Source organism: Oryzias latipes, chromosome 7 (assembly GCF_002234675.1).
Source record: "Oryzias latipes chromosome 7, ASM223467v1".
NCBI lineage: Eukaryota > Metazoa > Chordata > Actinopteri > Beloniformes > Adrianichthyidae > Oryzias > Oryzias latipes.
In genome coordinates, this window is record NC_019865.2 from 951,587 (window position 1) to 977,643 (window position 26,057).

A 26,057-nucleotide genomic window follows, 5' to 3' on the forward strand; every position below is an offset into this window, starting at 1 on the left:
CATATCTGTAGTTGTTGGGGCTGTGTACCCAAGCTCAGGGTGGGAGTGTGGTATAGCCTCCTCTCTGACCTGCAGTTCTGGCTCTCCCAAGGTATTGCAATTGTATTGTATCACTTCAATCTCAAGTTGTGATGGGAGTTGCCGTTTGTGGATGTTCGAGCATTGGGCTACCAGTTGTTTGGCAGTTAGCCTTGATTGTGGGTTTCGAAGCATCAATTCATTCCACATTCTCTGCATGTAACCCCTCTGGGTGGGATTACTTGAGTAGTAGTATTCTAACAGAACCTTGTTCTCACATCTAGTCCATTTCCATCTTGTTCCAGTAGCCCACTTTCCATCAGAGTGCTCTGGTCCCCCAGCACCTAACGCAGACCTTGTTTGGCCGGGCGACGTCTGAGCCGGCATGACATGTGGTTCATTGTCTCTCATGTTGTGAGGTGGGCAATAGCGTTAAGGGTCTTGCCCAAGGACCCTCACGGGGGATGTTAATTGCTCGCCATTGTTTGTTCCCTCAGTGAAGCTCAGATTCAGTCTAAAGCCATCAAGATGAAGGTTTTTATTCTTTTCTGACCACTAAAGGATCATTGAGGGACCTCATCTCCATCCATTTCTGTCTGGCTAACCTTTAAATCTAAAACAGTGAAAATGCTTTTCGTTTTTCTAAACACTGATGTTTTAGTTCTGACTTGATGACATGAGTTGAACTCAGTCGGGGAGGAAAGAGCAAATTTCCCATTTGTCTTTAACATTTGTTCATTCTAGAGTTCAGTTCAAACATTGCTGTTTGTTTTCAAAGCTCTTCATGGTTTGTTCTGTGTACTTTACTGAACTTTTATCTGTCCGCTAACGTTCTACAGTTTTAAGGTCGGCTGATCAATATCTGCTTCATGTGCCGAGGTCACGACAAACACAGAGGTCGCCGCGCTTCTTCCATGGCCGGCTGTCAGTTACAGAATAGCATTCCTACAGAACTGCGCGTGAAATCCCACCTTAACGGTTTTAAATGAAAAACTTACCTTCTTAGAATGGCTTTTAATGCCCAGTTGTCTGCTGTATTTTATTTCTGTTGACTGGTTTTGTTGCATTCTTATGTTTTTTATGTATTTTATTGCTTTCTTTGTAATCTGATGGCGATTTTAACTCTTTTAACTCTTGTTATTCATCAACCCTCTTTCTTGTACAGCGGTTTGATTCCCTGTAAAGTGCTGTAGAGATGAAGCTTTAATCATAAGTGATCTGACCGCCTTCTGGCATCGTGGTCGAGGTGTTTCGGGGTTGTAGGTTATATATATGTTTGGTTCCAGATGTAAAAGCCGTGAAAATGAAAGCAATGTTTGTGAATTTTGGACCAAGAAAGCAACATCTGTTCATGAAAAGGCTGAGCTGACTGTTCACTTTGTGTGACTGGCGGTTGTCTTTCTGCGTTATGACGTAAGCATACGTCATGACGTCGTACGTGCAGTGGCTGTAAGATGAAGCAAGATGGCGGATAACAAAGGCGAAGAGGATATGGATCCGACTGCGAGCTCGGAGCCAGAACCTCCCGCGGAAGCGAAAAGCCTCTCGGACTCGACACCAGAGAAAGTGGCCTCAACAACGGAACCGGGTTCTAAGGGGGACGCGGACACCGAAGCGTCCGGTAACGCTAACGAGGCACCGACACCCGACGGTGAAGCTAGCAGCAGCGGCGAGGCTGCCGCCTCTACTAGCGGGGAAGCGAACGATGGCGTCGGCGAGATCGTTAGCCCGACCGAGCCCAACGGCTCCAACGCGGAGCCGGCGGCGACGGAGTCTCCTGCCGCCGCCGAGGCGTCCCCCCCTCCGGCCGCCGCCGCAGCAGCCTCCACACCGGTCCCCGTCCCGCTGAATCTGCTGGATACGTGCGCGGTGTGTAAAGAAAGCCTCCAGAACCGGGACTGTGAGCCCAAACTGCTGCCCTGCCTGCACTCCTTCTGCCTGAAGTGCATCCCGCAACCGGACAGGCAGATCAGCGTCCAGGTCCCGGGCCCGCACGGACAGGCCGACACGCACATAGGTGAGCCAGAACCCGGCCCCCTTCGGAACCGGTCAGTCTGCGGGTGGGCCGAGCTCTGCAGAATCACGCGACCAATCAGAGCCGGAACACGGATCCATTTGGGTTAAGATCATTTCTGGCTTAAAGATTCATATTAAAAAATTGATCTTCACTTAAAAATCAATGTCAGTTAATTATGAAATGTTCCGCTTTGAAATAATGCATTTTTATAACTGCTTCATACAAAATTAATAATTTATTCATTAAACTCTGATGAGTTTAGAAAGCGTTTTTACATTTAAATTAAAACATGCATATTTTATGTAAATGGATCATAAACGCAGGGTTGAAAACAGATGTACTTCAGTTAGCTGGCAGTAATACTCGGGTCTAGTATTTCCTGTAGGATTACTGCAGTATTTAGGAGTAGATGATCACCTGCTATGTTCTTCTGTGGTAGATGCAGATCTTCAGAAATAGTTTTTAAATTCCAAATGTGCGATTTTAACCGTTTCAAGGAGGAAGCAGACCTCCTCCTCCTCCTCCTCCTTTCTCCTCGTTTGTGGAGGTTCTCACAGACAGTAACCCTCACATTCTGCTGAACCGGGCCTTTGCCGGGCTTCTCTCCTAATCTTCAGAGATATGACCCAGAAAGTGATCATTTCCTTTTTGTTTGCTGTGATAAACTTTTAAAATGGTATTTTCTATACATTCTAAAGTAGTGGGACGCGTGTATTTGACCTCAGACGACTGTTATAGTTTTATAGTTTACCCATATCAGTTGTTTGAACGCATCATAATCTCACCCTGTAGTTTAATCTGATATTTTCAGGGATTGAATAACATCCCTCTGCAACTGGTATTTAATGCACTGGAGTTAGGAGTGACTCCTCCCCTGGGGGGTGTGTGTGGGGGGCGTCAACTGTATTTACAGCCTTGCTGTGGTTCATTCAGGGGTTCAACCCCCTCCGTTCCGATCCCATAATGCTTTGGGTTAAGCAGTAGGTGGGGTCTTAGGTATGACCTGACCACGATGTCCTGGTTTCGGGGTGAACACTCTGCCATCATCCCAGTGACCCGGTAGAGGTCCGTTTTATCTGGACTTGGGTGTTTGAGCCTCACATGAATGTTCCCGGGTCTAAAATGTTCTCCTGAACCACGTTGCTTCAACCAACCACGTCTTTGCTGGGATTCTCTTTTGGATGAATTCAGTCCAAACAAATGAATTCATGTTTTCCTGAAGAACTGTCACAATCATATCAGCTTCATTCCTTCCTCTGAAAGCTTCCTGAATCCCGGATTTTGGAGGGGTGTGACGGTGAAGCTGCCCCGCCCTCCTCAGGACTCAGTCTCCGTATAAAACGACCTTTCAAAGCGTTCAGAGACGTTTGTTCCCTCAGTGAAGCTCAGATTCAGTCTAAAGCCATCAAGATGAAGGTTTTTATTCTTTTCTGACCACTAAAGGATCATTGAGGGACCTCATCTCCATCCATTTCTGTCTGGCTAACCTTTAAATCTAAAACGGTGAAAATGCTTTTCGTTTTTCTAAACGCTGATGTTTTAGTTCTGACTTGATGACATGAGTTGAACTCAGTCGGTGAGAAAAGAGCACATTTCCCATTTGTCTTCAACATTCTGTGTACTTTACTGAACTTTTATCTGTCCGCTAACGTTCTACAGTTTTAAGGTCGGCTGATCAATATCTGCTTCATGTGCCGAGGTCACGACAAACACAGAGGTCGCCGCGCTTCTTCCATGGCCGGCTGTCAGTTACAGAATAACATTCCTGCAGAACTGCGCGTGAAATCCCATCTTAACGGTTTTAAATGAAAAACGTACCTTCTTAGAATGGCTTTTAATGCCCAGTCGTCTGCTGTATTTTATTTCCGTTGACTGGTTTTGTTGCATTCTTATGTTTTTTATGTATTTTATTGCTTTCTTTGTAATCTGATGGCGATTTTAACTCTTGTTATTCATCAACCCTCTTTCTTGTACAGCGGTTTGATTCCCCGTAAAGTGCTGTAGAGATGAAGCTTTAATCATAAGTGATCTGACCGCCTTCTGGCATCGTGGTCGAGGTGTTTCGGGGTTGTAGGTTAGACGCTGAGCCCGTGGGCCGTGTTTTAAAGTCACAGCTGTTGTGGTGTCATGCGGATGCTTGGAGGTCGCGTTGGGGCTCCGCCCCTCCAGCTGCCTCCACCTCTGAACCAGCTGGGCCCCGTGCAGCCGGTTGCACGCAGCTCCGGGCAGCGCAGACCGCTTCAAACCGGATCACGCCGGTTTGAACCGCTGATGAAATGATGAGTGTTTGGGGTACAGGTGGCAGCTTATCGCCCCCACCTTCAATTGAAAAGCGGTTACATGAAACTTTTCCAGTGTTGAAGGTTCAAGTAGAGCTGAAATAATCAATTCTGGGATCTGATTATACCAGATTCATTCAGTGTCATTAGAAGTCACATGTGAAACGGTTATCAGCTACCGCCGCCATGATGGGATTTATTTATATAAAATGATGGAAGATGGCGGAGGAAGCCATTGGTTCCCATGAAATGCTTTTGAGGGTGGAGGAAGAGACTTCCTGGGTGGGGCCTCGCGGCTCCTGAGCAGGTAACATGTGAGCACGTGTGACCTCTGACCCTTCTGACCTGTCCATCCTCCCGTCTCCTCTCTGCAGTAAACGTCATGCGATGTTCCATTTGCCACCAGGACTACAAGCAGACAGACATCATTGACAACTACTTTGTTAAAGACACCAGCGAAGCCACCAGCACGGCGGACGAAAAAGCCGCACAGGTACGTACAGCAGGGGATATCCCAGCATGCACTGGGCCCAGGGCTCCAGACTAACTTTTTTCACTAGGAGCACAGTGGCCCCTAACTGAAAAATTTAGGGGCGCAACCAGAAAATTTAGGGGCGCATACCGTAAATTAACATTCTAACGGCCTGGTCTCCCCAACGATCCAGGCGAGGTGCCGGTTCATCTCAAACACGTCTATCGTTGCATTTTCCCCACGTATTTTCAGTGTGTCTAAAACTAATGTTGTTTTTGCCCGCACGTGTTTAAAGTTCAAGCCCCGTTAGCTGTCACGCATGTAGGTGTGGGACATTTATTCTCCTCAGCTGACCCGACTCCCGCGGGACGGGGGCGGTGTGCTGCCGTAACCCGTTTGATGTGCCGCCGTAACCAAAACCTAAACCTTCCTTTCGGTTCTGTGCGGCCCAGAGAAAAGTTCAGCACGGACTGCATGTATTTAGAAAATTACGAGCGAATAGATACGTTCAAAAGGAAAGTAAGGAACTTCTTAATGTGGCCCGGGGAGGGAGGGGGCTGTCAGGTTTCCTGTCATTGTCACGCCCCCAAGAGTCATATACCCCACTGTGATTGGTTGGTCAGCTCCGTGCACGACGATGAAAAAGTGTCATTCATACAAACTGGCGGGCTGCGGTAACATTAAACCTTCATATTAAGGCGGGGACCGCAAAATATCATCTTGGGGGCCGCAAATAGCCTGCGGCCGCGAGTTTGAGACCCCTGCTGTACACTCTGGCACTGGTACACTAGCCGCAGGTCGGAAGAACGAATCAATAGTTCACTTACCCATAGCTCAGACGCACATATCAGGTTGTGATATTTGTCTCAGTTTCCTTCCCACAGATGTTTACGCGCACTCGATTATCTCTAGGCCCCGCCCCCTCCACGCATTTTAGCCACTCACAGTGGCTTTCCCTATTCTTCTCACACGCAGTGGCCGCCTCACAGACAGGTATCACGCGAGAGTGTACGTGCTCGCGTTTCATGAGTGTGCGCGAGTGTGTGTGTCTGCCTGCGTCCGTGTGCGCTCGCGTCTCATTGATTATTTCATCGATCATTGACGTGCCCCTTCCACGTTTGATGTATAAAAAATACGAAGGGTGGGGGAGGCAAATTTACTGGTCGCACATGTGCGACTGGATGTAAAATTCAGTCGCACACTCTCAAATTTTGGTCGCAAAATGCGACCAATTGCTCGCAGTCTGGAGCCCTGACTGGGCCGATTGGGATTTAAACTCCGGGATTTTGTTGTCCATCAAACAGAAATGTCACTTCATTTTTGTACATTTTCAAGCTGTTTTTGGGGATCCAAAGAAGGAAACTCTGTTGATTCTGAGCAGATGTGGTTCCTGCAGAGGAAAACCAAACGTTACTGTTATGATGTAAGTTAGGTTAGGGAGCCGGTGGTGATCTGTGTGCAGATCTGAGCTTTTATCCGCTGATGGTAATGATCCCAAAGTGTCCTTCAGAGGACACTGACGGCACAGCTTTTCATCTGTGATGCTAGTAAAAGAAAAAAAGTCAAATTAGGCTACGTTCACACTGCAGGGCTTAATGCTCAATCGGAAAAAAATCGGAATTGGGTCGTTTCAGCCTGCAGTGTGAACGTAGCCCTAGATTCTATCATCCACCTTAGAAGAAGAGAAACACTCACTCGAGCACAGGTGATATCTCACCTTTGCACTAATAGTTTCCATGAAGGAATGAAATGTTTTACATGTGTTGGTCTGAATGCAAAACTATGAGGTGCCGTGTAGGACATTATTCAGAATTAGCATTCATAAACACATGTGAAATCTCTCACATACACTAGTGAAATGCTTGTATACATACAACTGAAAATATATTCATTCACATACACATGTGAAATCTCTCACATACACATGTGAAAATCCTCTCACACATACTACTGAAAATTTCGATAGAAACGGAATGCATTTCAGTAGAAACGGAAGTTGGCTGATTATCGCGAGATTTAACGGCAGTCAAAAGCGTTGCTATGGTGATGTGTATCACCAGCCTGCACTAGAAATTTCCCAGAAGTCTCTACGAAAAACCAGTGTGGATCGATGTAGAGGGCTGCATTGGGATTGCCAAAATCTCGCGTGATTGGGCGGTTTGAATTGTGCTGCGGGCGGGAGCGGGCGGCAGAAAAAAAAACCCCGCGGGAATCATCATGAATCATGAATATATATTAGCGGACCACGTTAGGCTGTGCGGCTTTTGGAGTCTTATGTACTGAAGCTCCGTGAAAGCACCAGGTAGAGACGCCTAATGGCCACTGTCATCTAACCTGTTGTTGGGGGTGTGCAACGCCCCGCCCCGCCTCTTAGAAATTGTGTTCTTTAAAGCCTGATACCGCGGTCGCGTGTGGGCGGAGCTACCAGCTAAAGTTCTGGTCTGATCGCTGCATGGAGCGATGTGTGCATCAATGCATGGTAGACACTGAGAATGTGGAGATCAGGTTTATTATCTTGAAGAGTTCTACTTGGTAATCACGTTTCCATGTTTGAGTTCATAAAATCATCCCAGGGAAAGTCTCTGCTTCAACTCCCGCAGGGAAAGCTGCGTCTGAATCTGACGCCCGCGTTGTCATCTCTCTGACAGGGTTTGAAGCCAAAGCCCCTCCCCCGCCTCTTTACCTGCTTCTCCTCTCTACCTGTTCACCTGTTCACATCCTCTGCAGCTGAGAGTTGTTTTCCCCGCGCTCCCAGTGTATTCTACAGAGAGCACGCACGATAGTTGGGACAGCAGAAGGATGAAAGAGCTGTGACTCTATCTGGCAACACTGCGCTGGATGAGGAAGGAAGGAGCAGGTTTCCTGGCAAGGACATGATGTCAATTGATAAAGCAGAAAAGAAGCTCAAACGAGCTTCATCGTGAGTCACGGATGGTGTTCAGATCTGCGTGCCGATGCCCAACTGAGGCCAGAACAGCAAAAACGGGAAATAGCTGAAGCTAAAAAAAAAAAGTATTTTTCCATCAGGAAAAAATTAATTCATAGATTTTCAGCTCTGTTGAACCATTACAATGTTTTTTTTTACTTTGACCTGCATCTTTACCAGCTGGTTTAGCGCGCTTCAGGCCGTCTGTCTGCGCGCGCACACACGCACACTTTTAACCGAACAGGATTTGTGAAAATATATCTAATAATTAAGTTGCACATTACACAAAGGAGGAATGCATGAAAGGATGAGGCTGGAGGAGGGACATGAATCTCTTTAATAATATCAATACCAATACCTGTTTTTTTTCCTGCAGGGCGGGGGACAATACAAAATGATCTCACGAAAAATGGTTGAATTATTGACATGAACACGGACAGATTCATATTCAAAGCCATTTTTAGTAAGGTGTGAGAAAACTACAGAAGAAAATGCCTCCTCGCAAGAGCCGGTTAATCGTTCAGCGGCACAAAAATAAATATTTCCATGAATAAATAACTTGGGGGTTTATTTATGAACAAATACATTAAATCAACACCAAAGTGTTTGTAATTTAATTATTTATAAATCAGCCACGTTTTCCATGATCAGAACAGAGCAGTCTTTGTAAAATGTACATATTTATTGTGTTTTTACTCTGACAAATAGGTGTCATTATCTGCGTTAAATAGGAGTAGTTCGCCTCCAGACCAGGTGGTGGCGGTAATGCGCCAATTTGTTTTCGTGTCAAGCACCTTATGAACAACACCCGAAAGAAAAAAGTAGTGAGCATGGGTGTCCAAATTGCTTTTAAAATTCAGAGAACTATATAGAGAACTATATAGTGCTGCACTATATAGGGTTTTAGTAATTAGGGATTAGGGCAGGAATTCGGACACAGGTTCGTTTCCACTGAAATGCCTTCCGTCGACCAACTTCGTTTCTAACAATAAAGTTTAAAAAAAAACTGTCTCTACTGAAATGCCTTCCGTCGTTTCTATTGAAAATTTCAGTAGTGTGTGTGTGAGTATTTTCACATGTGTGTGTGAGAGTATTTTCACATGTGTGTGTGAGTATTTTCACATGTGTGTGTGTGAGAGTATTTTCACATGTGTGTGTGAGAGCATTTTCACATGTGTGTGTGAGAGCATTTTCAGTAGTGTGTGTGAGTATTTTGGTAGTGTGTGTGAGAGATTTCACATGTGTTTATGAATGCTAATTCTGAATAATGTCCTACACGGCACCTCATACAAAACTGTGCGTGTGTGAACATGAGTTGTATTGTGTGCATGTTGACATGTCTGTGACATGTGAACATTTTTGGAACCAACAGGTATGTTTGTAACATTGGAGTGTGTGTGTGTGGACAGGCCCCGCCCCTTTTAGAGTTGTTACTTATAAACCTGACCATCGTGATTATAATCATCCAGCAACTTGTTTTATGCTGCTTCGTGGTTTTTACCCCCCCCTCCCTCCTTTTCTTTTCCGTCTGGTCTAACAAAAAATGTTACAAATAAAAGTAAAATGAATAATGTTTAGCCTAAATTACATAAGGGGTTTATTCAAATAGACACCTGGCTTGTCAGAAGATTCATAACTGCTGTTGTTACAGTAAAACCTGTCCAACACAAGAGGCTTTAAAAAAAAAAGATAGTTTTGAAGCTGTGACTGGACTCCTGCTTATGGAAGCATTTCTGTAGTGTAGTTAAAAATAAAAGTCAATACCAGAAATGCTTTTTCATTTTCTAAATGAAGCTGCATTTATTGACTCAAAATTAAAAAGAAAAAGTAATCTGCCAAAATGCTTTTTCATTTTCCACTTAAAATCTTCTCTGACATTGAGCTGGAACTGGAGAAAGTTCTGAGGTATTTTAACCTTTTCACAGATTTAGTTTGAAAATTCCTTCTGCGACTGTGGACGCCATACCAGGACCGGTTCTGGAGAACCGTTCCTCTGGGCTGTAACGTCCCGCTCTCTGCTGTTCTGTCCAAAGGTTTGCACCAGTTGTGAAGACAACGCTGGGACCATCGGCTTCTGTGTGGAGTGTGGGGAGTGGCTGTGTAAGACCTGCGTGGAGGCCCACCAGAGGGTCAAGATCACCAAGGACCACAAAATCCGCACAAAGGAGGACGCCGACGCCGCTTCTGGTAAGATCCAACACCCGCACGCCAAAGAGGAAGGCTCACCTGTTCTGGGGCCACGAACCTCCAAAGTGCAGCCGGGCCCGTTCTGTCAGAACCTCAGAACCTCAGCTTTTAAAGTGTTGCAGATGCAAACACACAGAACAGACTGAACCCAGACATTTAACGGCGCTGATGTCAGAAAGAACGGACACGTTTACGCCGACGTGAAGAAACGCCAAGTTTGGCGCTCGGGTTTAATGGAAACGTTTGAGTGAGGGCGGGAAAATAAACCCGTAGAAGAAGAAACGGGACATTTTTGTCAGGTGAAGGTCAGTGGCTGCAGGTCTGCGGTGACGGCGGTCCTGACGGCACCATCGCCGCCTCTCAGTCGCTGAAATGTTTTACGCTGGGGCAGGAAGCCCCCCCCCCCATAGTCAGCATACCTTTGATGCTCTTTAGTTGTGTAGATGTTGTGTAAGAACATGTTGTGTTGTTTGCTCTGAACAGGAAAAATCCACTTTTTCTGCTGCTGGACACAGATGTTAAATAGCTGTTCAGCTGAAATTTAAAGATTCAGCTACAGCTTACCCCTCCCCACACACACACACACAAACACACACACACACGTGCAGAGCTGGGCAGAGACCTTCCCTGCTGCTGCAGTGTGATTGTGTTCATCCTTTCAGTCTGGAAAGTGAACACGAACCAAAAACGCCAAAGCAACGTCTTGGCAGAAATGTAAAAGCCTCAAAAGCTGATGTCAAGACGAACGAGGCCGAATCTCCCAACAGGTCCACTTTCCTGGTGTTGGTTTCTGATAGAACCTCTGGTCTGTTCTGCCCACAGAACCTGTCAGCCCCTCAGGACAGAGGCCGGTCTTCTGTCCGGTCCACAAACAGGAACCGCTCAAACTTTTCTGTGAGACGTGTGACGCTCTGACCTGCAGAGACTGCCAGCTGCTGGAGCACAAAGAGCACAGGTATGTTGGACACGCCCCCTTTACCTGGCCTTTCCTAACTCTTTAAACACTGGTTGAGGATGATGGCCTGCAGGAGACTGCAGTCATAGCACTATGTTTACATGCTTTTATTGTGAAGGAGCTCTCATCCTAAGCCGTGTGAATGTGTTTTTCGGCTGCTTTGATGGATCCAGTCACATATTTTCCAGTTTTTCGTGTTCAGTGAAACTTGTGGAGAATTTCTCCTGACGTCTGCATCTTTTAACGTTGTAAACTTTTTAAATAAACTGTCCCCAAAAATCTATGAATGTCAGAGAAACAGTATTGTGACGTCTTCCACGCAGGAAAGACGTGTCACTTCCTGCTCCTGTGTGAGTTCATGCTGGTCTATTTGTTCAGAAATAATAATATAATTGTCCTTACTCTTTTTTTTTTTTTTTAGAACTTATATTTTATTGCAACTTTTTGCAACAGAGCATTACACAGGGTTGTCTCCATGGTTTCAACAATAATCAACCTTAACACAGTGGGTACATTCGAGCGAGGATACACACAGGAAGTCGAATTACTATAAGACTCTTCACCTTAAACAGAAATATAAAATCTAAACATGACAGCATTTGACTAGCTAAAATGTCCTGACTTTTTAACGGTTTATTTTCTAATCAATTCATCACCAAGTATCCTAAGTTTGATATATTTATGTATAGATAAACATACGTTTGTCTTCTTTTAGTTTGTAACGCTTAGAATCCATCAATTCCCAGAGCCTGTGGCTGCGACTCATGCAGACACGTTATTCTGAATTTTACTTAAACAGGATTAATATCATCCTGGATATAGAAATATGACCTCAATCCTAAAGACGACAGTTTTTGGATGAGATCCTCTGAGTTGGAAGTTTGCGTTTTACTTGTTTCATGTTTGCTTTGCTGTTGTAACGTACAGAGAAACCTCATGCTTTATTAAAGTTTATAAGTCTTGATCGACCGCAAAGCTAGTTCCTCGTTTGCAGGGTTGTGACGGATTGTTCTGGTTTCTTCGCAGGTACCAGTTTCTGGAAGAAGCCTTTCAGAACCACAAGTGTCTCATTGAGACCAACATGGCCAAGCTCCACGAGAAGAACAGTTTTGTCCACCATTCTCTGTCTCAGGTGCAGCACAGGTGAGGCCCTGCTTGCTGTTCAGATTGACAGCAGCGGGATAGACGTCTGTTCACGGCTGAAGTTTCTGTGTCATTACAGGTTAAAGGAGCTGAATGAGACGCACAGGAAGGTGGAGCACGAGATCAAAATCGCCGTTTTTACACTTATTAATGAGATCAACAAAAAGGGCAAGTCCCTGTTGCAGCAGCTGGAGGTGAGGCCGCCTCCAACGCCTGTTGTCTCCCTTTTTCTTTGGTTTTGCTCATTAACAGCATGGATTTTTGACAGTTAATGGACCCAGCCGGTCAAGTTTCTGTCAATAATGTCTCCTTCAGTCCCGTTCATGGTTGTTCTAGATTTCTTGTCTTCTTTGGAAGCATTTGTGGTTATCTCCAGCCATCCTGACTGCCTGGTCACATCCATGAAGTCACTCCTCTGTCTGTTGCCGTTCAGAATGTGACCAAAGAGCGGAGCATGCGGCTCGTGGCGCAGCATAAAGACACCACCCAGCTGGCTCAGCAGATCACCCACGTTCTCAAGTTCTGCAGCTGGGCCATCACGTCGGGCAGCAACACGGCGCTGCTGTACAGCAAGAGGCCGGTACGTCACGGGTCCTGCTGCAGGTTCTGTTGATGGGGAGGGGGTCATACGCTATAAACTCCTCCTTCATTGTGGGACTCAAACCTGTGACGTCGGAGCTTCAGCTCCAGTGTTTACATTCTTTCCACCGCCGAAACTCTTCAGCGTTAATCCACTTCAGCAGAGAAAAGCGGCTTTGTGCTGATATGCAACATTTTACAGTCCAGTTTTCAGACAAGTATGGGCCAAATCCTGAAAACCGGATTTAGTCAAAACTGTAAACCTAAAAGGATTACCCAAAAAAAACGACGTTTATTTGTTTCAGGAGTGCATTATCACTACTGTACGCCACAAACGGCGCCAACAGATGCCGTTCTGGAGCAGAAATGATGTCACTGTGACCTGTCAATCATGTCCCTGTAGCTAATGGGCTTTAAGCCCCGCCCCCATGTAAAATTAGGCTCAACTCTGAAAATGAAAAATCTGGGAAAAAAAGCTAAAAATCTAAAACAGCAGCTTTTGCTAATAAACTTTATCTGTTAACAGCTTGAGGTTTAGAGATTCATTCTGTATTTCTTCTTATTTAAACTTTTCTTTTATTGACATTTTTTCTTTTAAGTTTAATACGTCTTTGGTGTTTAAAAATGGTTTAAAATTTAAATTATAAAAGTTTTTTCTTTTTCAAATGAACATTCTAGTCTTCCTGATTTGACCCCGTATTGAACTTTTATAGAAATATTTTGAAGATTTGGCTGTTTTTTAGTGAGTTTGAGAAACTAAAAGCAGAAAACATGGTTTGGTAAATGATTGGATGCTGCGGCTGTTCAGTGATGAAGATGAGCGGTTTTCCCAAATATTTGCTGATTTACTGCAGATTTCCTTCATTTCCTGCATCTGTGCAGTGAATCTGAACCCAGACGGCCGGCGACTAAAGCGCCTCTTCTTCTCTGTGTTGTAGATCATGTACCAGCTTTGTAAGCTCTTTAAGGCCAGACTGGAACCGGCCCCCCAGTCCAACGGGGTGGTGCGCTTCTTCTGTGACCCCAACTTCTGGGCCAAAAATGTGGTGAATTTAGGTGAGAATCCCTCCGTGTTTGGATTTCTGCCCTCAGATGGAGAAACGTTTACCGCCATCCGTTCTGTTCGTTTTTGCTCTGATGAAGATGAGTTCACGCCAAAGCGCCTTACAAACAAGGTGAAGGTTTGAATCCATTAAAGTGAATCGTCTTCTGTGAGTCTCAGGCAGATTAGCCCTAATGCTATCCAAGGCACGTTACCGTTGGGAGTGGGGTCATCTGGACCCCACAAGACGATGATTCTTGATCTTCACTGGTGTCCATGGATGACATGAAATCTTTCCACCTTCATCCACCTTTGCCATGGTAGGGAGAACACCTCAATAATAATAATAATGGATTAGATTTATCTGCGCTTTTCCAGACGCTCAAAGCGCTTCCATTGTGTCCATTATTCATTCACTCCTCATTCATACTTGGTGATGGTAGCTACTGTTGTAGCCACAGCTGCCCTGGGGCAGACTGACAGAGGCGTGGCTGCCAGTTCCCGCCTACGGCCCCTCTGACCATCACCGGGATCATTCATACACAAATGTCCATGTAAAGGTGGGGTCATTTTGACCCCATAGGATGGCACATTAAAGGAGAAGAGGAGAGAGCTGCGGCTGCTGTGTTCCAATAAGAATCTTTTGGTTCCATTTTTCAGGTGATTGTTCAGGTTTAATGGTTCAAGTGGCAGAAGTTTCTAGTTACCATCTGTGAAGAGTAACTAAGGACAGGAAAGTAATCAGACTACTCATAGTAGTAGGTTTAGGGGTTGTCATCTGGACTTAGTTTTTAAAGTTAGAAAACGTTTCACCTCTTATCCAAGAGGCTTTGTGTAGAGCAGGGTTCACCAACCTTTTTGAGGCCAAGGGCTATTTCATGGGCACCAAGTGGTATGAAGGGCGCCACTAAAAACCTCCTAGCCCCCCCCCCCAAAAAAAAAAAAAAACCAACACAATTTGAGGACTTCCTTTTGTGTGGCCTATTTAAGCTAAACTTTTAAACCTTTAAAACTTTAACTTAATTTTAACTTTTTAAACATAAATGTAAATAAAAACAGACAGGAATATTAATCCTCACATTAATCTTTACATTACATTAATCATAAGAATGTCCAGAAATTGTGTAATTTATTTGATCTATTTAAACTTTTGTAATAGACCCTTACTTTTAGTGATTATTTTTTAAGTTATATTTGTTTACATATTTGGGTTTTCTTTGTCTACCTTTATCTCAGAATTGATATTGTTGTCATTGACAGACATGCCGTGGTTGTTTGTTGAATATTTGCTTCAATAAAAAAAAATATATATATTTTTTTGGGTGCATTCCCTGCGGGCGCCACAAGGGGTGCTCGCGGGCGCCACAAGGGGTGCTCGCGGGCGCACTGGCGCCCGCGGGCACAGGGTTGGTGACCCCTGGTGTAGAGGTTGTTTGGTTTCTCCTACATACTGTTCATTGCAGTTCTCTTTGCAGTGGATAGAAAACACAACATTACTCTGTAGCTGGGAATTTTGTCCTTTGGATGAACCAGTTTTTGTCTGAGAGTATTAACTGGTTTGAGATGAACAGGTATGTTATGTTGTCTGAAAATCCTTTTAAGTTTTTCAGCCAGGCCTGAGATATAAGGAATTGAAATACTGTTCCCTTTCGGCTCTTGTTCCTTCTTGTCTTGTTTTCCTGTATGTTGGGATCTGGTGAAAGCCCAGTCTGGATATCCACAGGTTCTGAGGGCGTGGCTGATGTGTTGCTCTTCTTTCCGTCAGAGCTTGTGGGCACCTCCTGGGCTCTGTGATGTAGTGTCCTGATAACGCCTAGTTTGTGCTGTAAAGGGTGGTTTGAGTCAAATAACAGGTACTGATCTGTGTGAGTCGGCTTCCTGTACACTTCAACCTGGAGCTGTCTGTCCTCTCCAATAATCACAGCACAGTCCAGAAAGGCTAGGGTGTTGTCCTTTGTGTCTTCCCTGGTGAACTTGATGTTATTGTCAACTGCGGTAATATGATCCGTGAAGGTCTCCAATTCCTGGATTTTGATCTTGACCCAAGTGTCGTCCACATATCTGAACCAGTGGCTTGGAGTGGTACCTGGGAAAGAGTCCAGGGATCTTCTCTCGACTTCTTCCATGTACAAGTTGGCCACAATGGGCGAGATTGGAGAGACATCCAGTTTCAGGTCTGACTCCTCCCCCATGAGCGTATATATACCAGCTCTTTTACCAGCTATTTCCGAATTGACAAAGCCTTTTGGATAACAGGTTAAACGTCTTCTAACTTTAACAACCAAGTCCAGATGACAGCCCCTAAACCTACTGCTATGATGGAATCAACCTGGATGAATCAGTCTTCATAGACATAATCAGACTACTGTCATTGTGTGTCCGGCTCAGTTCTGGACAGAAGATCAGGCGTTTCTTTAGTTCTGTGGAAACACACATGCTTTCATTTCTTCTGCTGCTATAAAGACAAACATGAGTGCAGCGTCTTCCCCTCTGTGCCCCCCCCCCCCCCCCCCCCAAACCCGCCCCCAGAAGGCGGAGTCGCAGAAAGAAAGTGTAGTCCTGCTCACAGCAGTTTCCTCCAACAATTAGAGGTTGTCTTTAAAATACAAACCTGATAGTCTAGATTTAGAGCAGGGGTGTCTGCTGCTGATTACCTGGATCAGGTGTATTTAGCCAATGAAGAGCTTCAGGCTCAGGTGGAAGGCCGGCGGCGCTCGAGGCTTGGATTCTGACGGTGCAGCCGTAGAGGGAACGTCACGCCTCCGTCTGACATCTTAGATTAAAAATGTTGACTTTCTTTCTGCCTCTTTGTTCTGTTTGCAGGTAATCTGGTCATTGAGAAACCCCCCCCACCGACACAGCCCCACAGTGTGATGGTGGCGGGACCCCCCATCTCACCGGGTCAGGGTCTCCCCGGCAAACACCCGGGTCAGATCAACCTGGCTCAGCTGCGGCTGCAGCACATGCAGCATGCGGCCTACGCGCAGCAGAAGCAGCAGCAGCAGCAGCAGCAGCAGCAGATGCAGCAGCAGATGCGGTTGGCCTCTCAGATGTCCCAGCAGCACGCCCGGCAGGGCGGGGGCGGCCCCCCCCTGGTTCAGCAGGTACGGCAGGCGGTGGGCTGGTTGGACGTCACTGCAGGGTTCGGTTCCGTTTTCACGCGCCTCTTGTTTCCTCCCAGCCCCCGCGACTCATCAGTATGCAGCAGCTTCAGCGAGGACCCGGGGGCATGAACGGGGGGCCCGGCCCCCCCATGTACCCTTCCTCCCATCACATGCGCCTGCCCGGCCCCCCCCAGAGCCGGATGGCGGCGGCTCAGCCCAGACCCAACGGCCAGCAGTATTCCTCCCTGATGCAGCCTCAGTTACAGAGACAGGTCGGTACCGGGGAGGGGGGGTCAAAGCTCAGACTGCTGACAAGACAATTATTTACTGATTCATCTGTTTCCAAATCAGTTCAAACGAAGCGTCTTTAGTCTGAAAAGTCTCTGTTTTGTTCGGCTCCGTAGATACTATTTAATATATAATATAGTAAGGACTCTCCCTAATGATGTCATCAGTTTAACATCTGAACAACTAATGTGTAGCATTAATGGAGCAGCAGATTCATGCTCACTCATGCATTTTCTACATCACTATGTGCATGTAGTGTGTCACAGTTCTAGTGTAGAAAGTCCTCTGAACCCTTTCCTCGCGATGTGATGAAGGAGGAAGAACCTCAGCGGTCCAGCCCCATAGACAAACTTCAAAAAGCTGCTCCAACAAGAACGTTTCAGGATCCAGATGGAGAAACGATCACTGCAACATCTCGGGATGTTCAGCTCCATACTAAAACCGACAGAACGGGTCATTGATGTCTCTATGACAGACCGCCCTCTGCAGGTCACTAGGGGTATTACAGAGATGCAAAAGGCTGAAAACGGATCATTAAAGCCCCACTTGGAATCCGGCGGTGTTGTCTGCACCAACGGGTTGCGCCCACAACTCAGAGGGGAATTTCTGATGAACTCCTGCCGTTCTGCAGAAACTATGTCCTGAAAACGACACAGGTTTTTGGATTTTGGCATAATCATAACTTAAAGACCAATGGGAACACTTTAACCCTTGTGCTATCCTATGGGGTCCAGATGACCCGATCCTTCCATTGACGTGTTCTCCCTACCATGACAAAGGTGGATAAAGGTGGAAAGATTTCATGTAATCCATGGACACCAGTGAAGATCACAAATCATTGAAGAAAAAAGGTTCAGAGCACTGTCTAGTGGGTCTAGATGACCCAACTCCCAACGTTAAAGTGCCTAGGATAGCACAAGGGATACAGAAAGATCAAAGATGATCGGAGTGGGACTTTAAGGAACAATGAGCTTGATTAAAATCCCTTTTTGTCTTTTAAGTGGGTTTTTGCTTCTGTGCCATATAGGATTTCTTTGTCTGATCATGTAAAGCAGTAGCTGTGATCACGTGTAGGGACATGCACGTCTAAAATGGCATTCATGTCAAACGTCCCTCATCTCTAACGGTGAAATCCAACTTTTGACAGAGACAAATCTGTTTGTGAGGCTCTTCAGGACAAACCTGAGAACATATTTTAGGAACCAGACCTAAAAAGTGAATTCCCCCTCTTGCTTCAGCCTTGGAGCCTGAACAGCTGGTGCTGGTACATGACAGACCCACCGCAGAAAGCAGACCTGCTACATTTCAAACATCAGCTGCTGCTTTCACTGCTGCTCCGACAGTTTCCTCCAGACACAGCATGACAGAGGTTTTCTAGATGTGGGACGGGGACAGTGAAACCTCCATGACATCCTTTTCTTGTGTCCAGATGTCTGTAGAATCTGAGATGAGCCACCAAAGGTTTCGTTTCTTACTTCAATCAGGGGTTTGGCACCTTTCCTTTCTTGTCATTCGTGTTTGTTGTGTAGCATGTGCGCTCGCTCACCTGCATGATCATCAATCTTTTTCCTGCGCCTCCATTTCGTCGTCGTGTGTTCAGAGGAAAAGGTGACGCTCCTCATACTTTCTCTCCACCCTCTCTTTCACGCGCAGCATTCCAACCCGGGGCATGCTGGTCCCTTCCCGGTGGCATCTTTGCATAACGCCAACCCCACCAGTCCCACCAGTGCCAGCATGGCAGGAGCCCACGCTCACCGCGGACCCGCCAGCCCGGTCATCGGCCCCATCGAGCTGATCCCCTCCGTCACCAACCCCGAGAACCTTCCCTGCCTTCCAGAGATCCCACCCATTCAGGTCTGCACCACTCTGGAGCGTGTGCACGACACTGAAGAGAGGGAAGGGAGGCGTCGGACGCTTTTGTCATGTCCTGAAGAAGCACAGAGACCCTCCTCCTCCTCAGAGCTTCCTAACCTCCTCTGGCAGCTTTGCTAATTCTTCCTCTGACATTTCCAGCTGGAAGACGCAGGTTCCAGTAACCTTGGACACATCCTGTCTCGTTACATCACGGCGAGCACGCAGCTTCACCTGGGCGCCGCCGACCTGAACACGTCTCCAGGGTTACCCACTCTGTCTCCCGGGTCCTCGGGTACGTTGAGGCAGCTTTGTGAGCTTTGCTCAGGTGAGCAGCTGCATGACCTGCTGCACTTCTGCCTGCAGGTGTGTCCAACGCTCACACGCCAGCACGGCCCTCCAGCACATCCAGCACAGGAAGCAGGGGCAGGTACGGCATGCAGCTGTTACCATGACAACAGCCTAACCATTGTTTTAGCTAACGCTCATTACATCTTATTCAGTTCTTTAAAAAAATAAACAAATTGGGGTTTTGCACAATTTTCTCCCTCGTGATGCAATATTTACAGCTTATTATGGGATACATGGGACATTTCCGAATCCCGCGGTCATGGGAAAGACGTTAATTTACAAAACAGGCGTTGTTGGTTAACTGAAACCTATGGTTGGATTTTGGTTCCTGTTCAGACTCCTAGAACGGACAAAGGAGCAACGTTGATGATTTTTCAAAGCGTTGGTGGTTGGATGAGCAGAAACGAAAACGTTTGACCACTGAAGCTGCAGGACAGACGTGAGCCAAGCCATTACAACTATCAGGACCTCCTGAAATGTTTCCCCCATAAAGACGATGTATAAAACCAAGAACGACGGCGACCGATGAAGACAAAAGCGTCGGTCAAAGATGCTCCTCTGGTTGTGAACATAGAAACGTCCAGGAGTGGAATGAGATTTTACAAACCCTTCTTTGTTTTAGCTGTAGTTCTGCGGGAAGGATGGGACCTGGAGGCGGAGCCACTGCAGACCCGGTCAGAGTGAAGAAGGAGCCGGGTTCAGAGGACAGTTCCAGCTGCACGGCGTCGTCTCTGAAGACGGAGCGGGGCAAAGACTCTGGCAGGAGTGCCTGCATGGTACCGTCGTGTCTGAGAATGACATCACGTATGACGCCTTCCAGGTGAGCTTCAGCCGTAACGCAGGTGTGTCCGACTGTCCCTGCAGATGAGCAGTCCAGAGAGCAGCCCGCGGGGGGCCGCATCCACGGGCCCGGACGGTTCCAGGGGACTCGGGGAGCGGATCAAAACCGAGCCAGAGACGGAGACACCGTGTTCTGAGCTGAACGGCATCGGCGCCGCCTCCACCGCAACCACGTCTACCTCCACGGAGCGCAGCCACGGCAAGCCCAAGCTTCTGCTCACCAACGGGAACGCAGGCAAGGAGGCGGAGACCAGCAGGGGCGGAGCATCTGAGGGGAACCATGGGGGCAGAGAGGACGACCCCAACGAAGACTGGTGCGCAGTCTGCATCAACGGGGGCGACCTCCTCTGCTGTGACAACTGCCCCAAAGTGTTCCACATGAAATGCCACGTCCCCACCATCAAAATCTTCCCCAAGTAAGCCCCTCCCCTCTGTGTCCACGCCTGGCGGCTCACACCCAGATGCCTCCAGCCTCCTCACTTCGTTCTGTGTTGCAGGGGGGACTTTCTCTGCACTTTCTGCCGGAGTCTGAGCGTCCCTGAAATCGAGTACTGTGACGACAACAAAAGAATCAAAGGGGAGCAGAGCCTGAACCCTGAAGACCAACGGGTGAGTCCACGCCTCCCGGAAGAAGCTCCTCTGGAATATTGCAGCCTTTGAAACATCTGTTCTGTCGTTCTGCAGAGATGTGAGCGCGTCCTGCTGTACATCTTCTGTCATGAGCTCAGCATGGGCTTCAGGGAACCCGTTCCCAGCTCTGTAAGTTCTGCCGCTCCTCCCTGTAAAGTCCAGGCTGCTGCTTAAATGGCTTTTTCAGGCCTTTATTTGCCAGTTTTAGTTCACGCTATAGCATGTGCTAAGCACAAACCCAGAAGACGGAGAAAGAACGTCTCAGCTTTTCTTCACATTCAAACATTAAATGTCGTCCAGAATTGTTGTTTATTTAGCTTCTTCTCAAACCTAAACATCCGTTTCTCTTTGTGGTTTTGCTGTAAAAAAACAGACCGTCTCTAACCTGCTGGTTTGAACTTAGGTGCCCAACTACTACAAGATCATTAAGCAGCCCATGGACCTGAAGAAGGTGAAGAAGAAGCTGCAGTTACGGAGCTCCCAGTACTACAAATCTGTCCAGGAGTTTGTGTCGGACATGCGCCTTATCTTCAAAAACTGTGCGGAGTACAATGAGGTGAGCAGCATGAGTTTTCAGGGAATGCCTTTCCTCCTGAGAGCATGCTAACAGCAGACCATGAATGAACCCGTCCTCCATGGAATGAAGGTCTTCTTCTCTACCTGCTCCTACTGACGCAGCTGAAGCTGTCCTCTAGCTTCATGCATGTTCTAACACAGGATTTCAAGAGGCAGCATCGCCATGACTTCGTTAACCGCCCCACTACTAGGGATGGGTACCATGTGGATCTTAGCCGGCGCTGGACTGGTACTTTTGAGACGGTTCCAGTCCATAACTGGTGCTTGAAACTGTGCTTCAAAAATGAATTGGGAAAAAAACAAAACAATGTTTGAAAATGATTCGCTGAAATGAAGCACCAACATCTGCATTTGTACCAGTAGTTCCGTTATACATCTGTACTGGTAGTTCCGTACACGTCAGTACCGGTAGTTCCGTTATACGTCTGTACCAGTAGTTCCGTTATACGTCTGTACCAGTAGTTCCGTTATACGTCTCTACCAGTAGTTCCGTTATACGTCTGTACCAGTAGTTCCGTTATACGTCTGTATCAGTAGTTCCGTTATACGTCTGTACCAGTAGTTCCGTTATACGTCTGTACCAGTAGTTCCGTACACGTCTGTACCGGTAGTTCCGTACACGTCTGTACCGGTAGTTCTGTACACGTCTGTACCGGTAGTTCAATACACGTCTGTACCGGTAGTTCCGTTATACGTCTGTACCGGTAGTTCTGTTATACGTCTGTACCGTTAGTTCCGTTATACGTCTGTACCAGTAGTTCTGTACACGTCTGTACCGGTAGTTCTGTACACGTCTGTACCGGTAGTTCAATACACGTCTGTACCGGTAGTTCCGTTATACGTCTGTACCGTTAGTTCCGTTATACGTCTGTACCAGTAGTTCTGTACACGTCTGTACCGGTAGTTCAATACACGTCTGTATTGGTAGTTCCGCACACCTCTGGATTGGTAGTTTATACACGTCTGTACCGGTAGTTTTGTATACGTCTGTGCCAGTAGGTCTGTACGCGTCTGTACCGGTAGTTCTGTACACGTCTGTACAGGTAGTTCCGTACACATCATTACAGGTACGTCTGTACTGGTAGTTCAGTGTATTTCAGTACCAACCAGGTTATGAGTCTGGGTACCCATCCCTACTCATCCCTACTGGAGGGAGGGGCTGCCGTGCCTCTGCACCAGAACATGTTTGATTCGTCCGTTTCTGATTTAATGTGATGTTGTTTCCTATTTGAATTTTCTGTTTGAGGCATCAAAGAATTGAAGACCTCATCTTAACTAGACCACGCTGATACCAAACAGAACCCGTTTAAACTTTAGCACGTCTGGAAACAGACCAAAAACAGTCCACTGGCCACATGGTGCACTAAATCATGAGGAAATGCAGACTCGGCCTTCAAGCAGATGGACTCGGCGTCTCTACTGGTTTGTGGAACAGCGGCTCAACAAACGAGATTTTTAACCAAAGAAAACCAAAGATCTGACCCAAATCTCCAGAGGATCCAGAGGTAGAGATTCTAACTAAAGAATAGAGGTGTTTATTCTTAAACCGCTGAAGTTTTGTGGGAAAGCTGCTGCTCTGGGTTTCATTCCTTCCTGTCAGTAGTTGTTTTCTTCCTGCAGGGCCTTTGGTGTCAAATTGTTGGAGTTTGTTTCCTAAATTGTTTTTCTCTCTACCGTCAGCGTTTGCTCTAACACGTCCCTTTAATCCGGTAAAATAATCTGTTTGAACCGGAAGGGTCTGGGTTGAGCTGTTGGTCTTCAGCTTGATGTTTTATAAACAAACTGACGTTTACAGGAACCGGCGGTGGCGTCTGTAACGCACCAACGCGTGTGAAACGGTCGGTTCATCTCGATTTAAAACCTCTGTGACGATGAAAAACAAGCGGCAGCACTCTGAGAAGCTGCTTTGTGCCGAGTCAGGATGCTGTCGCCGCGTCATGCTAAGCCGTAAAGAGAAACATCCAGCAGACCGTGGCGAGGTTAGAAAACACAAACTGAAGCTGCGGCTCAGCTGATGGGGCGGAGCTTCTCCTTTCTCTGTGGAGGAGGACCGGAGGAACAGCCTCAGGAGCCCGGTAGAGCCTGGACCGCGGGTGGGAGGAGAACCAGCAGCCTAACCGTCTCAGGACCTGAGCTGGCATTTGCTGTTGTCTGTAGGGTGGGGGCTTTCTGTGGAAGAGGTTGGAGGATCAATTCCCCTTTATTTCACCAGATACCTTTCCGAAGAAGGGCAAACCGCGACAGGCCCTGGGGCCGTTTTAAAGCTTTTGCTGTAGATTAGAAAATGGTTACGGAAGATTTCCAGAACTTCTGGAGCTCGATCCAGTACCTAAAATAACAGAACTTCTGTAAAATAAAAGGGAAAAGGTCAACAGATGAAAACAAGTTGATTTAATTTCAATAAAAAGCCTCATGGACGTTGAAAACGTCCGGAGAAAGACTTTCAAAATAAAAGTCCTGCAGCACCGTTTCATGTTCAGAACTTTGCTGATGGTTCTCTGAACATGGTTTCAAGCATTGCTGTGGAGAAAGCGTCCGAACAGACGAACCGCCCCATTGTGGGTTTGATCCTGCTGTTAATGCTGCTGGTTTGGTGTCCTCAGCCTGTCCTGCAGCCCCCCCCTGCAGAGACAGACGTCCCTCCTGTGATGATCTAACCTGCTTTTGCTGTGACCTTCTCTTCCTCGCTGCTTCACGGTCTTTGATGTAATGTCGTTGCCCCCTTTAGATGTCTCGAATAATCCAGGTTTATGATGAGGAGAAAGAGATTAATCCACAGGTAAGCTCAGGTACCTGTTTCCTCCCACTGAGGCTCCTAGAAAGGTTTTTCCACTTCAAACTGTGATGAGGGGGGGGGTCGGGAAGGGATGCCGTGAATTAATAGTCGTCCTTTCAGGGTCCGTTTGACCCGTTTGATGAAGCGGGATCCGTTTTTGATCCCGTTAGTTTGATTCCAACCCCTCCGAATCGCTGGTTCTGCCAAAGCCACGAACCAATCAGATTAATTCATGTGAGGTTATGAAACCAGCAAATATGGTGGTTGGTTCTGATCCAAATCCATCTAAGTCATGATTCAAAGGGAAATTTACACAAAGAAAAGATGCATTCTAAAAATAATAAAAGAATTTGGTTTATATCAGAATAGTTTATTTTCCATCTTTTACCTGAGGATTGATTTGATCTGATGCACTGATTATTATTGGATGTCGTCCCGATCAGTGGTGACACTGAGCATGTGCAGTAGCCTCCTGGTTCCTCTGCGCTTCAGTTGAGCCTTTCTTTCTGTTTGAACACATCTGGTTCCTGTATTTTCCATCATTCCAGAGAAACGAAGGCGCTCTGCTCTTTGTCATCTTAGTTCAGTTGTGACTCCGCCCACATCAGTGAAGGTTGACTTCTTCCTCAGATGAAGGAACTTCAGCCGCATCTTTTGGGCGCTAAAGCTAAAAACCTTTTTAAAGGTTTATGTTGGAACAGAAGGAGAGAAAATGAAAATGCTGCAGATGGATGAAGGTCTGATGGTGGAAAAACGTCATGGAGCCGCAGTGGGACAGGAAGGCAGAATATTCCTGCTCTGCTCAGCAAGGTTGAGGTGGGGCCGCCTCCCCGCAAGACTTTTAACCAGGTTTAATTTGTCTCCTCGTTCTCCTCCTCCTCACCCTTCCTCTCCAAACCCACTCACTGGTGCTCTCAAACCTTCTCCCTCCTCTTTCACCGCTCCCACTTTCTCCTCCCTCCTCTTCCTCCTCCGGCAGGCCGGGTCGGAGATGGCCATTTCCGGGAAGGCGGTGGGTCTGTACTTTGAGGAGAAGCTGCAGGAGATGTTCCCGGGCCAGAACTTCCCCGAAACTCCAGAAGCCGAGCCCCCGGATGAGAAGGAGCGGGAGGAGGAGACGGAGGACTCGGAGGACGACTTCATACAGCCCCGACGCAAGCGGTTGAAAACGGACGAGAAGGTGGTCCACATCAAATAGTGACTGAACCAGGAGTGAAGACCGTCTTCCCGCCTCCCTCACTCCCGTTTCTTCAGGAAGAGGAGGAGAGCTCCTCACAAACAGCGGTTCATCCTACGGTTGCCTTTGGAAGAACTCCCATCTACAACATTGTACAGACGATGAAGCTGGACTGGTTTTGCAGTAGTGGACTTTGGGTTGTTTTTCTTATCCCTTTGTAGATTCATGTGATTCTTTTCCCTCAATCCCGTGTTCTGTTTGCTGTATCATACGCTTTGAGATGACTGTGGAGATGTTCTGTAAATAAGAGACGGCCCCTCTGAAGATATTCTACGCTATGGATGTTTTAGTGCGTCGTCAATAAAACTTGTTGAGATATATGGCAGTCGGTTCAGATGTCAGCATGCTGTTCCCGTCTTTGGTGGATCCAGAGGAGCTGAAGATGCTCCGTGAAGGACGGCCCGGTTCCCTTCAGCCGTAGACCCGTCACATCCGGACCGCCTGCAGAAAGGAGCTCTGATTCTGCTGGGCTGACACAAACTTTGGGGTTTTTGTTGTTTTCGCTGACATCAGCATGATGAGTCGGCTGATTTTCTGCTGACCTGAAGATCTTTTGAAGAAAATGCTGAAATCCTTCCTGGACTTTGTCTCTGCCGCTCCTCTGGTTCTGCTCGGTTTTATTGCATTTGTGTCCAAATGTCTGCAAACTTCACAGGAACTGACGGACGTTTGGCTCCGGGTAAAGTTGACCCGTTTAGCGTCTTTGATCTGAACGTTTGAGGAACCTCAGCGACTGTTTCTCAGAACTGATCACAGTTGTTTTACAGACGAAGGCGAGTTTAGCGA

At 46.9% G+C, this 26,057-nt stretch overlaps 1 protein-coding gene across 4 annotated transcripts; it reads left to right on the forward strand.

Moving 5' to 3' along the window:
* The first annotated feature begins 1,451 nt into the window (after window positions 1-1,451).
* trim33 (tripartite motif containing 33) lies at window positions 1,452-25,596 on the forward strand. 4 transcript variants are annotated; one of them, XM_023956300.1, is made up of 21 exons: window positions 1,452-2,035; window positions 4,689-4,807; window positions 9,746-9,899; window positions 10,722-10,854; window positions 11,881-11,997; window positions 12,077-12,191; window positions 12,431-12,577; window positions 13,515-13,632; window positions 16,442-16,722; window positions 16,800-16,994; window positions 18,440-18,496; window positions 18,664-18,864; window positions 19,024-19,156; window positions 19,228-19,291; window positions 19,835-19,988; window positions 20,077-20,468; window positions 20,550-20,661; window positions 20,737-20,811; window positions 21,086-21,238; window positions 23,987-24,037; window positions 25,014-25,596. In XM_023956300.1, the coding sequence occupies exons 1-21, from the start codon at window positions 1,483-1,485 to the stop codon at window positions 25,230-25,232; spliced, it is 3,543 nt and encodes a 1,180-aa protein (XP_023812068.1). In that variant the 5' UTR covers window positions 1,452-1,482; the 3' UTR covers window positions 25,233-25,596. The 4 variants fall into 4 exon arrangements, with proteins under 4 accessions (XP_023812068.1, XP_023812070.1, XP_023812069.1 ...); XM_023956302.1 differs by lacking the exon at window positions 18,440-18,496; XM_023956301.1 differs by lacking the exon at window positions 23,987-24,037 and having other exon boundaries at window positions 1,453-2,035.
* Window positions 25,597-26,057: the final 461 nt, after the last annotated feature.